This window comes from Meleagris gallopavo, chromosome Z (assembly GCF_905368555.1).
Source record: "Meleagris gallopavo chromosome Z, MGAL_WU_HG_1.1, whole genome shotgun sequence".
Classification (NCBI taxonomy): Eukaryota; Metazoa; Chordata; class Aves; order Galliformes; family Phasianidae; genus Meleagris; species Meleagris gallopavo.
Genome location: NC_139435.1, coordinates 27196676 through 27213207, shown reverse-complemented (window position 1 = coordinate 27213207; position 16532 = coordinate 27196676). Strand labels below are relative to the sequence as shown.

The 16532-nt window shown below is 37.3% G+C and overlaps 1 protein-coding gene across 12 annotated transcripts in view; it reads left to right on the top strand.

The window, feature by feature from the left end:
• The window catches only part of GLIS3 (GLIS family zinc finger 3), a 159740-nt gene that overhangs the window by 36368 nt on the left and 106840 nt on the right, over positions 1–16532 (top strand). For all 12 annotated transcript variants that reach the window (XR_014880286.1, XM_085212631.1, XM_085212628.1 and 9 more), the window contains exons 2-3: positions 6205–6412; positions 11330–12455. Coding sequence is in view for 11 of the 12 variants with exons in the window: in XM_085212631.1 (XP_085068757.1) it covers positions 6282–6412; positions 11330–12455 (1257 nt within the window). In the remaining variant the exon portion in view is untranslated. The remainder of the gene's footprint in view (positions 1–6204; positions 6413–11329; positions 12456–16532) is intronic.

Sequence of the window (16532 nt, the reverse complement as noted above, 5' to 3'; positions counted from 1 at the left end):
TAAGGAGTTACCCTTTACAACTAGAACATTTATATTTTAATCCAGTTAAACATTTACTGGTTTACGCAGTAGTTAAATGATAACTTCCTACATTTTATGCAAAATAGGAAGACAAAACAGCTTCCAAGATAGCTTTTTAATAAATGGGAAGTTTTCCTCTTATAAATAAAACTGATTCCGCTTATTATGCTATGTTATAGAAGTCTTTAATTGAAAAATCTTTTTTACAGTATTCATTTTCACCTGGAACTTTCCTGAACCTGACTGTTTCATAATATATTCTTAGTTTAGCCATTAAGAGACCAATGTTTTCATTCGATTAAATTCCATGGTTAAATTGTTCCATAGGTGATCTCATTGCTGTCTGCTTTAAACCAGCTGAGTTAATTACCTGCAAGGTATTGTTTTCACTGGTCAGTTCTGGATAATTTTTACCCTGGTTCCACTTGAAGGGAGACATTGTTTTTAATTGTGCTTTGTCAGTCTCTTTTTGTCTCACAGTAGAGTTTATGAAAGTACACGGTTGATTACTTCATACAATGAATGGCAAATAGCTTGTATTCATTTCCAGTGCTAACTTCCAAAGCGTGCTCTGATAGTAAAGAAACTACAAGGTTCAAAGCATGGAAAGCTTTCACAGTGCATATGTAATATTTTCTCATAATACAGTGTAACCATATAATTCTGTTCAGTGTATTTCCTCCAGATTATTTTTCTTGATTGTGAAGATTAAGCATCTGCAAACAGTTACACACCTGGGAATTGCCAATACCACTCAGAATAATGGTCTTTATACCTCACTGTTCAGAGTGTCCACTGCCTGAAGTTTTAAAGGAAACTTCTTATTAACAAAGCATTGCTAGCTGTAAGTATTGAGTAAGTTGTCAGCTAAGATCAAATCCAAAGGTTAGGTTAAAAACATAGAGGTGGTTTTTGTTTGCTTTTTAAGAAGGGTAGTAGTTTAGTAATTTCCTTGTACTGTGATGATTTGCAGATTGTTTTCCACATAAAAGTTGTTCAAACTCATCATAACTTTGATGGAATTTTATGTGGCTCACCTACAAGATTCAAGGGACCCTTAAAGATCATTCTGTTCCAGCTTCCCTGCAACGGACAGGAAGATCTGTCACTAGATCAGGCTGTTCAAAGCCTCCTGCAACCTAGCTTTGAATGCATCCAGATATGGAGATTCTGCAATGTCTCTAGGCAACCTGTGTCAGTGTCTTGCTACTTTCATTCCTTGTATGCAGTCTAAATGTACTCTCTCTCAAATAAAGGCTATTGCTCCTTCTCCTGTCACTACAGGTCCTGGTAAAAAGTCTCTTCCATCTTTCCTATAAGACTCCTTTATATATACATGAAAGGCCACAATAATGTCTTCTGAGAGCCTTCCTGCTCTTCTCCACATCCTCCCCAACTCTCTCAGTATCTCCTGGCAGGAGAGGTGCGTCAGCCCTATTATGATCCTTGTGGCCTTCTGTAGACCCACTCTAACTGGTTTGTCTTTTTTTTTTTTTGTGCTGGGGACACAAAACAGTATGCTGTACTCCAGATTGACTCTGAGAGCTGAGGAGAGGGGGAGAATCACCTCCATTTGACTATTGGCTGTGTTTGTTTTTTTTTGCTGATGAATGTTTTTATTGTATTATCAGTTATACACGGGAAGCATAGTTTACAATTATGAAGGTTAGATGATGCAGTTTCATTGTATAACGTGAATTACTTGACAGAATTAGTGAGTTGCTACTCTTGGCTTGGAAAAGAAGGTAAAGAAACTGTTTTTCAATCAATATTACTGTGTGTTTACACAGAAACTTCATTTTGGACTCTGTCTCCAAAAAGTATGGCAGCAATATGAATTAAGATGAAAATCAGTGTACTCAAATTAAACTAATCATATTTTTCTGTATTCCTTGAACATTCTTCAGAAGTTTTGTGGTGAAATATTTTTGCATGTCAAGGATGAGTGAAGCTTACCTATTAACCAACTATAGAGAATAAATAAGGAAAACAGGCAAACTAAGGAATGAGGAAATGAATTGATTAAACTATTTCCATAAAATATTTTTACTGTTTATGCTTGTTACCTATTACTGTTAGTTATGGATAAACAGTGGTTTTTATTTATGTGTAATATGTTTCTTTGGAATATATGATGTGTTAATCATCTGCAGATCTTCCTGTCATGCAGCCTGGGCTTGATTCCTCTTCCTATTCTGTTTTACAATAGTGTTGCCTTTATTAAGCTACCTCCTGATTTAAATCTTTGTGTATAAGAAAGAAAACTAGTTATTTTGCTCATTTTTGCAATACTCCTTTCATGTGTCCTTCTCAGAATCTCCAGTGTCACTCAAAACCTTCCAATGTCCTTCAGAGAGTTTCCCATCCATCTCCACTGACCCAGACTTTTCAGGCTTCAGGTCTGAGGGCTCCTCATCATTTTGTGTATGTAATGCCAAACAATCATCCAGGACCTAATTATTCTTCCTGGTCAAGTTTATTCAAAACTTTTGAGCACATTTTACGACAGCTTACCTTATATTAGCTATTTCAAGTGTCCACACTGCTCAAGTTGAACTTTGTGCTGATTCAAATGTGGTCTGTACTCCTGCAGCTGGATCAAAGCCAGCATAAGCTTTGTATCATGTGCCCTGGCTTAACTCAATACACCTGTGATTATCTGTTTGTGCCTCATCAAATTAATACTGCTTGGTGACCCACAGGGCACAGATGAGATATTGATGGTAATCTTGTAGCACATACACACCCCTGTAAAATTGTTGATAAAATGTTATGATTTAGTTAGCACTAGTCTTTCACTTTACAGTCTCTGAGTGGTGGGAGCTGATAATAGGATCTTTCTTGATTCTCTCTCTCTTTTCCCTTTAATTGTAAGAATGGTAATTTTTTCCCTATAAGAACAAATGCTTATCAAGGATAAAAAGAATAAAAACTTTTCACTGTGCTTCTGAATCAGAAAAATGCTTTGGCAAATGTTTATTAGGACCAGAGTTCTATACTAGTTTTGTCTATCATCCAGAAATATAATCGTTCTAAAGTACTCTGTTTCTCATTTTTTCCATTTCGGTGAACAGGTGAACAGACTATCTTTGGCTTTCATCCTGAGCATCACTGAAAGGGCTGTTTATACACTGATAATAAGAGAAAACTGTAAGGAAAACTGGGATGTATTGAGGATGCAATTATATCATAACAGTACTGGATTGGCATTGCTGCCTTTTCTGATTTTCTGGAGGGGGATTTTTTTTCTAATATCTACATTCCAAGAAGCTCATGTTTAATCACGTATAATTAATGACCTAATTTTGTGGTTGCAGATTGTCATTTGAATGGACTAGGTTAGCCAGTCCCCAAATGAAAATCAAACAAGTGCATAGACTTTTCATTTCCTGGATATTATAAACAAAGTATTATAGTTACTATAAAAACTTGTAGGAAGTGGCTTTTGTGTGAAGAGCATTTGGTTGTCATCTAGGAAAGAATCGGAGCATCTTTACTCAAGTTAAATAGTAGCTTGCTATCTTATCTAAGCAGTAAACCCTACAAGCTTCCCGACTGTGTTTCAGTGTCAAAAACAGTTAAATTTTCATAGAATCATAGAATAGTTTGCATTAGAAGAGACCTTTAAGATCATCTGGTTCCAACTCCTCTGCTACACTACCTCTCTGCCTTCCACTAGACCAGGTTGCTCTAAGCCCCATCCAGCCTGGCCTTGAATGCTTTCAGGGAGGAGGCATCCACAATGTTACTGGGCAACCTGTCCCAGTGTCTCACCACTCTCACATCTTCCTAAGTAAGGAATTAAGGAATTTCTTTCTAAGAAGAAATTCTTCTTTCAACTTAAAGCCACTTCCCCTCAACGTGTTGCTACATGCTCTTATGAGATGTCCTTCCCCAGCTTTCCTGAAGGCCTCATTTCAAGTAGCGGAAGGCTGCTATAAAGCTCCCCCTGGAGCCTTTTCCAGTCTAAAGAGCCCCATCTCTCTCAGCCTGTCCTTGTAGGGGAGTTGCTCCAGCCCTCCTCTGGATGTTTTCCAACAGCTCCATGTCCTTCTTGTTTTGGGGGCCCGAGAACTGAATGCAGCACTCCAGGTGGGGTCTCATGAGAGCAGAGGACCAGAATCACCTCCTTCTACCTCCTGGTTATGCTTTGCTTCTCTTGATGCAACCCAGGATACGGTTGGCCTTTTGAGCTGCAGGTGCAGTTTTCTATATTATTCTAGCAAGTTTCACTGTCTTACATATGCTTTGACACAGGAGGTCTTTGTCTCTAGACAGTGACAATATCTTTCTTAAAAACAGCTAACTGTACATAATGTGCACACATACATAGGTATATAGCATTGTGTATTTTATGTGATGTGAATGTGTCACGCTAAAATAATATGAGGAAGCATTCGTATTATTACTAGGGTCAGATCATGCTTTTTTTTCTTAATAATTTTGCATCTGGTTTCCTTTTAGCACTCTCTAATATTGTGGAAACTACTACTGAGTAGCACTGATTCAGCTGTAATGAGTTCAAAATGCAAATTACTGCACAGAAAAGAAAATAAACTGCCTTCTCTTATTCTTTTGATTTAATTGAGCATCTTTGTCTAAAACACAGAGTAATCCCACAGAGATTAAAAGCTGCTTTCCTGATACTCCAAATGAAGTTAAATACAGCACAAGGAATTCTGCATAAATGTTTTCCCTTGCAAGCGTCCAGTCCTAGTTAAATTTCAGTTTAGGTTCCTAAATGTTGCTGTCATTCTTTATGCTTAATTTTTCAACTAGATGCAACATTCTTACCTTACATTTCTGAGTAGTAGCAGTGAGCAAGTCGTGTTTGTTGAAAAGCGCTTACATATGTCATCCCAAGAAGTACATTTTGACAGTACATAATGTGATATATATAAGTATATATATAATGCAGTCAACTTCTAACATCGTTAATGGACAGTTTGGTCTGAGGATCATATATGTACTCCTTACATACTTGTGAGAAATCAGTGGTTTGTCAAAGAGAAGAAGAAAATGAGAAAATAGAGACCTCCAAAACAGGTCTTGTTTTCCTTTTTAAAAATGGAAACCATCATCTGAAATTTTTATGGTGAATAATAGAATTTTAAGATAAACTCATCTCCTTGGGTGATGGAGGAGGGCTATGAGTGTCTTAACGCACTTCTTTATGGAATTCTCAAGCCATCTGAAAACAGTTGTGAAAAATGAGTGAGTTGTACAGCTATCCTGCTCTAGATAGTAGTCTGAACACAGAGAAGCTTCTAGAAATGAGAATTATCTAATTATTAACTTCCAAATATGATCGAAATAAATATCTAATTTTAATTTATTTCCAATATCTTGTCAGTCTCATATCATGTCCTAAATTTTAACTGTCCCATTTTTATGTGTTTTAATTCAGGGGAATTAAGTCAGATCACGCAGTACACGGAGTGTTTTGCAGTTGTGTCTCACTTGCCAGCTACTCCTATATAATTGTCCCATGCTACTGTGCAGCCATCAATTTTGAGTCATGGCAGCAGTGTCTGAGAGCAGATAGTGGTCTTCTAATGGAAGTCCAGGATGCCTTTCTGATTCAGCTCTAAGTCCTATCTCCATGCTTCTGAGGAATGTAGGGTTGCAGCTGTAGGTCTCTTCTGCCAGGAACACTATGCAGTATGTGCGTTTTGCCATGCCAGAATCACAGGGGTAGCAATTTGCATGCATGCCTGTAGTACTCTTCCTTTTTTGATAGATAGTGGAGGAGTGGTGGAATGACTTTCAGTTTCTTGGAGCTGTGAGGTTCTGCACAGTACAAGGTTGTTTTCCTGCAACGTCCTTTTGTTCTCATTCCATGGAGAAAGGACTGTTACGATTTGGCAGTCCCTCAGTTGAGAGCAGATTTTGCTCCTAGAGTGTTTCTGTGGTGTTTTTTTTCTGGTGTATATCAATGATATCTAATTTTTAGTTCATATATTTCAACATGTTTTAAATGTGCATCGTTCATCAAATCTTATTGAAAGCATTGCTTTTTGTGTTTGGAGAAGTTTGCAAAATCCTTGTGTTGAACATCCGTTTCATTCTCCTCTGAAGATATTCAGTTGCAGTCCCTGTCCCTGTTGTACAGACACTTTGAGTTCTGTGACTTCATTATGTGCTCATGGTAGATGAATACTAACATGCCTTTTTTGCTTTTAGGAGGTCTTGGTTATGGATCCCAGTGTAAGTCCATTGGAAAAAGCAGCTGCAGCAATCTAGTAGTCACCAGCAGTCCCATGACAGTTCAGCAGCTGGGACCTGTTTCGCCTCCTACTAGTCGAGTTTCAACAGCATGCAACCAGATCAGCCCTCAATTACAGAGGTCTATGGATGTTTCCAGCCTGAGTATTCCTCCATCAGATACAAGGTCCTGAGTTAACATTTTTCTTTTCAGTATTAAAAGAAGAGTTGTTTGTTGTTTCTTGGTTTTTTTTTTTTACTTTTTTAAATTTTCCTATTATTTAAATGGTAGCCTTTCATATATAATGACCTAAGTGTAGCTCTGTTATCCCATGGCAAGTTTAAATAAAACTAAATAAATCCATAATCATAGTGATTTGGATAATTCATATCAAGGAGGAAATGTGGCTAGAAGTTTTCTGTGCTTGATAGGGCTTTTTTCATAGATGAAGACAAAGACTCTTATAATCACCTAAGCATATTTCTGTACAGGAAAAAAAAAAAACAACGGGCTGAAAATATTAAGGAAAAAGTAGAAGTACATCTTCTGGACAGTTATATATTTTTTTTAAGCTTACCATAATATTAAGAGTGTTATGCTGATGCTGACCAAGTGACAATAATGTCCGATAAAATAACTTTTAATACCCCACTAATATTTTTCTTCTCTCATCAACTACATTTGCTTTCAAATCGTTTCAATCATTAACTTGATTGTATCAATTGTTCCCTATCTGCACTGTACGAGCAGTTAACAGCATATGTTCCATATACTCCAGTAAATTTTGAGATTATAGCTATGACTACAACAGGCAAACATGACTGAAGAGAAAACAGTTGTTTAGTTAGCCTCTATACAGGTACAGTAAGTTCATCCCTATACTTCAGTTAAAAATACAGTGAAAAAATAATCTTGAGTGTTATGTCAGAAACTACGCAGCCAATTCTGTAGTTGTGACTTGAGAATAGTTGCCTCCTGAGCCTAAAATATAATGCTTCTTGTTCACAAAAGATCTCTTATTTTCTAAACAATTTACATTTTACTATATCACTTTATTGAAAGCTAAGGAATGGTCTTGAAATAATTAAAACTGTTATTATGTAACTGGAAGAAAATCTTGCTACAATCTGTAATATTCCAGGACATGTTGGACTGGGTGATCCTTGTGGGTCACTTCTTGAGATATTCTGATCTGTTCTATTTCTGTCTCTTTAGTAGGGAAAACTGAGTCCTCTGGGACAATTTAGAAAATGAATTGTGCTTCCTTTATAAACATGCCAGGGAAAACCACTCACTGCTAAGCTAATAAAAAATGACAGCTCCAAAAACATGCCTCTGTGTCAGAATAGAAATGATAGAATGTAAATATCATTAGAGTATTATTACTTACTAATACTCGGAAGTTTTCAGTGTGCAGGTAGAGTTTGTTACATTTACGTGAATGTATGGCTGTGTGTACTATGTCAACACTGAGTTATACGTTTTTATTTTAAAGAAACATTTACTAAAGTGAACTGAAGTTGAAACTCTGGCAGAATTCCGGTTCTAGTGTTTCTTAGTGTCTCTTTTAATGATTTATCAATGAAGACTTTATAAAATCAGTTTCTCATACAAAGAATGTCTATTTCAGCAATTTTCCCCTCAATTTAGGGCAAAACAAGTTTTAAGTTAGATTTTAATTTACAGATTGTGTAAACACTTTAAAAAAAATTGTTTTAGCATTAAACTGCATTTGCCTAAGCTGGTTGTTTAAACTAACTTCATAATCTGTTTACAGGCTGAGAGCCTTCTCTGCATTATGTTTTTCAGGATGCATCATGACCTGTGCTCTGGTAGTTCAATCCAAAACAGATTGTGGATTGAATTGACTCAAAACAAAATGACTTGTCTTGAATTTTCCTGATGGGCACGAGAAGGGAAAGTTTACTAAACTATAGTTTACTAGAATTAATATCAGATTTTTGTATATACACCATCTTCATCTTTTTTGAGTTTCCCACACACCTTTTCAGAGGAGTCAGTTATGTTGGATGTCATCAGATCAGATATGGATGTGATCTATAAGATAGCAGATATGTCTCTCCCATCTAGAAAAAAATTAAGCATTGTGGATTTTTGGAGAAAAATCATATTCCAGATTACAGTCTGACTATAAGCCCTTTCTGTTAAGTGGCTTGGAAGAAGAATTTCACATGAATGCCTTAGCAACAGCAGATAGTTCATGCAGTAGCCCGTGGGCCAGTCTGGGCAGCCAAGATGTAAAAAAAAAAATAAAAATAAAAAATTGATCTACACTGCAGTTAGAGAGAATGCCCCTGTTGGAGCCTCTTGTAGAAAGCAGCAGTGGAAGCTCAGGGTCATCCTCTAGTGTTCTGGGGTCAGGTCTATAGAGGATCTGAAGCCCTCTACACTCAACTGAAAAAGAGATATTGGCAGCATCTGAAGGGTTCTGATCTGCTTTGGAAGTGGTTGGTACTGAAGCACAACTGCTCTTGGTACTCTGACTGCCTGTGCTGCACTGGATGTTCAAAGGGAGGGGAGGGTCCCCTCCACACATCCTGCAACTGATGCTTTGTGGAGTAAATGAGCCACGCTGATCTCACAACTCAAGCTTTAGTAGGAAACCCCAGTCACCCAGGAATCTCAGAAGTAATCATGGAATAACCCAAAGGCAAATATTTCAGAATATCATTAGAGGAGGAGATGATGCATGCTGAAGAGGCCCCACTGTGTAGTAAATTGACAGAGTGAGAAGCAATATGCCTTGTTCACTGATGGGCCTGCCATATCATAGGAGAGCACTGGAGGTGGAAGGCTGCTATCTGAAGTCCAGAAAATGCTGACAGAGAAGGTGAATTGAGCCAATTGGCTGAAGTAAAGGCCATCCAGTTGGCTTTAGATATTGCTGAGTGAGAAAAGTGGACAGTGTTTTACCTCCACACTGACTCATATTCCAGTGGGAGATGGCCTGCAGTGATGTTTACAGCAATGGAAGTTGAACAACTGGCAGTGCAGAGCTAAACCCATCTGGCCTGCAACATCGCAGAAAGATATGGCTGCCCAGATAGAGAACATGGTTGTAAAGGTATGTCACTAGATGCACATATACCCAAGAGTCATGCCACTGAAGAACATCAAAACAACCAGCAGATGGATTGGATTGCTGGAGTACAAGTACTCAGGTAGATTTGGACTGGCAACATGAGGATGAACTATTTCTAGCTCAGTGGGCCCAAAGGAATATTCTATACTATATTATATTATAGATATTATAGTAAACTTAAATTATAGGGAGAGTTGGCCAGAAGAGGTAGCTCCTCTGTTTGTGCTCAGTTGTGTTTACTGATGTTGATCCCTGGCTTCACCTACCAATAATTCTAAAGTTAGGTGGTTTCACGTATTTCCACTAAAGCTGCAGTTAATTCAGACACAGTTGTGGAGCAGACATAATATGCAGCTGTGACCCTTAACTGAACTGTCTTGTGAATCCTTATCTTGTGGAACCTTATCCCCTCTAAGAAAATCTTGCAGAACTCAGAAGCAACAGCAATATTATTTATCCTGAGTGGACTCAAAACTTGCTTACCTAGTAAGAAGATAGTGAAGTAGGTAGAATTTTTTCTATAAATATGCTTGCTGTAACTCTGTATGTAGGAAGAAAGAGATGGGATTTATTTCTGCTTATCAAGAAAGAATTGAGATCTGTTTCTGATTATTTCCTTCATGGTTCATAGTTTTTGTTCTATAAATTGCAAATCTGTGGTAATAAAATTATTACGTAAAAACATTATACATTACTGACTGTAGTATCTTACCTTTGTAAATAATACGTTATTCCTTGTGTGCATAACTTGCTTTGGATTTCTTCATGTAAATATTCAATATATTGTTTACTTAGAAATTTAAGAAATATTTTTAATATCTGGTATTTACAGTACCCATTACAACTTACTAGCTGTCATTTTTGAAGTTAATTTGATCTGAAATCTATGTATGATAGGAGAAAGTACTGCATATCTTATTTATAATTTGAGAAGATGAAAAGCAGTGACTAAGTGATTTGTCTATCTTCAAAAATGCACTTTAAAAGAGAAACCTGATTTCCTGTGCACCTGGACTACCACTAAAATTATGCGCTTTTTCAATAGAGTGTTGTAAAAAATAATAAATCCAGGAGTTAGCTCCCAAATTGCAGAATTTTTTTGTTGTTTGTGTGATCTCCAGGTTTATCTTGATAGGTACCTGTTTCTCCCTACTGTCAGAGCACCTCAAAAGTACTGATTACCATATTGATGACACTACCACCGGCACCACTGACTCGTAGGAAGTTCAAGTCTGCCAATATACAGAATTGAATCATAAAGACAAATCTACTTTTCTGTGTGTTTCCTTGTTAGACATTTCTGTAGAAAAAAATATTGTCAAGAGCTGTAGGAGATTTGCAACACAAGCAAATTTCTTAGTCTTTCTGTGACAGGCCAACAATAACAGTATGATTATACTTTTGTGAAAAAACTGGCTACTGACTTGAAAGGAAACACATCACAAAATAAAATTAAATAAACCAAACCCTTTCAGCTATTTCTTCTACATTATTAATGTATTTTGTTTGTTTTCTATAGTTAGATATAATCTATACAATCCTGAGCTATTTCTGTATTGAATAATATTTGTATGAATTACAGTTGGCAAAGTCATAAAGGTTAAACATTTATTCTTTACTCAGTTTTCTTCCCTTTCTTTGCTAGCAAAAATAATAGGCAGTCATCTCAAATCAGTGAGCTTCATACAAGGCAGGAATATAGTGCTTTGGCTTCAGAAGCTGAAACCCGTTTACATTTATGTGAAGTTTAAAAAAAAATTAAGTTAAAGTTCAATTATTAAGTGTCTTTTTACATGTACACTGACTGTGTATACCTTCTTGTACACTGATGGAGAATTCAAAAATGTGAGTAGTTGAAGTTAGGAAGAATTTATACATTGCTTTTCTTTAGTTTTAAGTATACACGAAGGTGGAAGAACACACACAGCAGTACACACACATTAAATTTGTAATGTATAAGTGTCTAACTGCTTACTTAGTTTATTATGCGTTTGTTCCAGGTCACTGTTGTCACACAAGTCTCTGGACTCTACAACATCAAGCTTGTCAGAAAGTCAGTTGACTTTGACTGTTAAGCAAGAGTGGTCACATGGGTATGGGATACTTCATTCTCTTCCACTTGATCAAGGTTTACAAAATGGCAGTGTGCTGGGGGACTTCCTAAATTTTCAATCTACACCACCTGTGTCCAGTAACTGCATGTCTAGCTCATTACCATCCTATCTACTTGGCATGGAAAATAGCCACTCTCCTAATCTTAGTGCTTGTCATTCCTTCTCCCAGTCTCAATCTGCCCGCTCCAAAAAGAAAGCACTCTCTCTATCTCCTCTGTCTGATGGCATTGGGATTGACTTCAATACAATCATTCGTACATCCCCTACTTCTTTAGTGGCCTATATCAACAGCTCCAGGACTTCAGCAGCTAATGTTTCCCCACAGCCTGAGGTCTATGGGCATTTTCTGGGAGTGAGAGGCAGCTATATACCCCAAAACTGCTCTGTCCCAGCTTACCAGAAAGGCCTTCTCATGGCTAATTGCAACATTGCCTTCCCAGAGTTTGTTGAGAATGGAGTTGGTGAGTACCAGCGAATGCAGCAGCTGGAGCAAGTCAGCCTGCAGACAGACATGATGACTAACATGGTGATCCAACAGGGCATGTTTCCCATGGACAGCCAAGCAGTGGATGCCCTGAAAAATGAACAATTGGATGACTTCTCAGGTCACACTATTGATATGCCTCCTCCACCCCCACTGCTGCCACCTACTCCACAAGGGCCACCCCCACCATACCATGCTCACCAGCACCAGCTTCCTCAAAGCCTCCCTGGTCATGTGTACCGTCTGCCTGTGCCTCCTTCTGCTCCAGACCCACAGCTCGAAGAAGATGGAGACCTGAATGATTTTAATGGCAAACATGGCTGTCGTTGGATTGATTGCAACATGCTTTATGATCAGCAAGAAGAACTTGTGCAACACATTGAGAAGATTCATATAGACCAGAGGAAGGGAGAAAACTTCACGTGCTTCTGGGCAGGCTGTCCAAGAAGGCTCAAGCCATTCAATGCAAGGTATAAACTGCTGATTCACATGAGAGTTCACTCAGGAGAGAAGCCGAACAAATGCACAGTAAGTCTGAATTCTGCCTCTCTTACCCTTAAAAGACTATTACTTACAAGAACACTCAGAAGTTGTATTTCTGCTTCTTGTAGGTAATGCTAATATGGGTTTTTTTTAGGTAGTCTGCATGAATAAAGGTCTGCTCCATCTTTCCATCTAGAAAGGGAAGGTGTTCTTTAAATTGATGTGTAGTGACAGATAATGTTTGACAATTTATTTATTTTTTTTCTTAATTTAAAAACTTTATGAACTGCAGAAATAAGATGGTAAACTTCAAAAATTGAAGCTTAATTATTGTCAGTCTCTGGAACTGTGTGGATCACACACACACACAGGAAAAAAGTGGTGCAGAATAAATGATACAATTTGTCCCAAATATTATTGCATCATGTTATTCCGCCTTAATCTGTGTATTTTGTGTATTTTTAAGGGCAATAGCTTGTGTCATTACTAACAAAAAAAAACAGACTCTAAGCTCTGTTGTGCTGAATATAGTAGAAAAATAACATAGGACAAGTTCTCTGCTCAGAACTTCTAGTAGTGAGCATTCAAACCCCAAAGATCTGCTGTTCTGTCTGTTTTATTTAGAGATGCTACAAGCTAGTTTCCTGCATACATAATGAAAGGTGATAACATAGCCAGGAAACTACCATCAGCTAATGTTTGGACTCCAGTGAATCACCAGTTAACTCTAATTCAGATTCCCTGCTGGCTTTACACACAGACTGTATTTTAGATGACAATTAAATTATCTCACTAAGAGCACATTTGGTGCCAACAGAAAGTGCTCTCAGCAGTGCTGTTCCCAGTCCTTAGCACAACCTACGGAAACAATGAATTTACTTTTTCTAGAAATAATTGCTGATTGCAATTTACTTGGGAAGGAAAAAAAAAAAAAGAAAGAAAAAAAAAAAGTAGTTGTATGTAATGTTGTAAAGTTCTGAAATGTAAGTTGGTGCAGAGTCTGTTTCTGTGTTTGTCTCACTGACAATTCCATTCTTATGATTTCTGACTTATTCCAAAGGTTTGCTTATAAACTAAGTAGAGAAATTTTTTTCTTTAATTTTTTTAATTTTAAAATGCCAGTCTTTAGAGAGAAGCTATCATCTCAGACTTCACTCTTAAATTTAAAGGGTGAGGCAGAGGAAGTGTCATACACCAGAGCTTGAATTCAGGCTCTCTGCTCTCAGAATCTTTTTTAAAAATATCCAATATGTTGTTTTTTCTTTTCTTGGGATATACTGGACCATTAACTTCAATTCTTCCTGAGGTGATCCTTGTCAGATTTATGAGGAAAGAGACAATGAGAAAAAGTACTTATTAGGAAACCATAAAACAGTTTTTTAAGGCAGTAGCACAAAAACATGAGAGTAGAAAAAAACATGAGAGAAAGACATCAGCAGATAAGTGAGAAGAGACAGCAGTATGAAGAATGAGAGCAGGAACGATGAAAGAACACTGAAGAAAGAGAAAATTATCTGAAATCAAAACTGACTGACAATGCCAAGGGTGTGGTTTTAGAGCAGGTTTGTGTGAAGTAAAGAAATTGGGTTACTCACAAAGCCATAACATTCTTTTGCATAACTTTTATTCTGCATTTGCAGACATCTCTGGTTGGTTGGTGGCTGAACTTGTCAGAAACAGAATAAATAAACTGTGAAGTTTTCCATTTGCTGATAGAAAGACCTAATGGTATTTGATGGGATAACAGGAAACACAAGTTGTTATGTAGTCACACAAGAAACAAACAGAAGCCATTCATGGAAAACTACACGATACTATTAAAAAAATTTATATAGAGGAAAAGAAGTGAGAAGGACAGCCAGCCAGTTATAAAGATTGTGTTGTGCATTACTATGTTATTACTTCAGAAAGGAAGTGTGGATTTAAAGCAGTGGTAAAGACACTGACAGTTTTTATTCAGGTGCTTGACACTGATTTCCTGATGATTAGAGGTTTAATTAATGCTTCTAACATGCTATGGAGAACTTTCCAGGCATCCAAGTCTAATGGCTTGCATTATAGAATAGTCGTTGGATTATTTATAGTGAATAAATAGGATATGGAAAAATGCCACATACTTGTTTGTGCATCTGTTTGCACTTTTTAAATACCTTGTAAGAAAAATGCAGATATATTCTGAAGTGTTTAGAGATACTAAGCTATTCTTGATTTATAGCATGATTTATGTTTTTCAACACTCATGTTTTGTTTAATATGTTTTTACTCCTACTTAGGAGGCTGTAAGTGACAATATGTAAAAAGATCAAGCAGAGGGCTTGGTCTTGTAAGTTTTTATGGAATGAATTACAATGAATTACAGAATCAGAGAATCGTAAGGTTTGGAAGAGACCTCCAGAGAGTCCAAACCCCTGCAAAGCTTGCCTCCTACAGCAGGCTTTACAGGTGGGTCTTGAATATCTCCAGAGAAGGAGAATCCATAACCTCCCTGAGCAGCCTGTTCCAGTGCTCTGTCACTCTCACCGTAAAGAAGTCCTTCACATATTGGTGTGGAAATTCCTATGCTCCAGTTTATGGCCATTTCCCCTTGTCCTGTCCCCACAGACCATTGAAAAGAGGTTGGCCATGTCTCTTTGACTCACACATGTAAGATATTTATAAACATTAATTAGATCCCCTCTTAGTCTTCTTTTCTCAAAGTTGAACAGGCCCAGGTCACCCAGCCTTTCAATTGCACAGCAATTGTCTTCCAGACTTCAGTGAGGTTCTTTCAAGCAGAATCCAGCAGCCAGGAATGATTCCTCAGTGATACCACTAATTTCACTGGCACATCTTGAATGCATTTTTTTATATGTACATCTAAATCTTCAGCCACAATAGCCTGAAGAATGCAAGGAATACAAGAATCAGCTTAAATCACTTTGGTGCCTGAAGCAATTCTGTTTCATTGCATTTGCCTCGATTAGCTGAGGTGGCATTGTGGGGATACTGAAAGCTTGTGCATTTTCGAAGGTACAGATAAATTGCAGATTTCTAAAGGACTTGGATGATGTAAGGATTAAGCACTGTCCAGAATGTAGTCATAGTGGACTCTCCATACAGACAGGCTTCTTGGACCAGCGTGTTACCAATTCAGCCAGTACAGTAGAGTCCTTTTTTACAGTGCTGTAATTGCTGTTGATCTTGTGTTAACAGTGCTTGAATAGTTGCTGAAGATATTTTTTTGAGCAGGCCTGCTTTGAAACAGGGAAGTCTTTCTGCAGGTGGTTATTGTAAGGGAACAAACTGAGTCTGCAAGTTACTGAGGTAACCGAGAGGGAAATTTGGGAAGAGGAGCTGATGAAGTTCCATGATTATTTTGTCTAGAGCTGCCAAGGGACTCAGTCAGCTCTGCTAAGTACATCTGAGATTGCTAAACATTGGAACAGCCATATGGCAGTTTTTTTTATATCATCTTTATCTTCTCTGAATGCTTGTTTCTCTTGTCTCTTGAAGACAGTTTTGAGTTACATTTGGTACTTTCCTACCAGTGTTTTAAGATATATAGCAACTTTACTCCATGAGCATTCAGCTGTGGAGAACTAACAAGCATCATTACAAAGTTCAACATCACAAGTAAATCATTTCAAGAGATGTAACCATAATAAAAATTCCTTTTCAAAAGCTGTTTCTGCAAGAAATCTTGAAATGTTATGTGTGCCTGATATGAAGGGTAGTAATGAATAATTACTTTCCCTCTCTTTTTCCCCTCTTTGAATGCTTTCTACATGAACCAACACAAGCTCAAGGAAGAGATGACAGTATGCCTTTACGGGTGCTCTTTGTTTATTTCTATAAATATATTCAAACAAAACTAAATTGCTTTCACTCTTTTCTATATTGTTTACTGTTCAATATTTGCAGTGTTGCCTCCATCAGAGGTAAGCATCATGAAATGACAGTATTCTTCTTCAAGGTCTATCATATCGGTGGATGTATTTTACTACCAACATTTCGATTTCTGTTTTAAGAAGTTACAGTTATGTAAACAAGCATATCTGGGCCAACAGTAAAAAATCATTGATTCTAATTAGGATTCGTCACATAATGGAAAAAGACAAGGCTCCTTTTGTTCTGTGAAAAGCC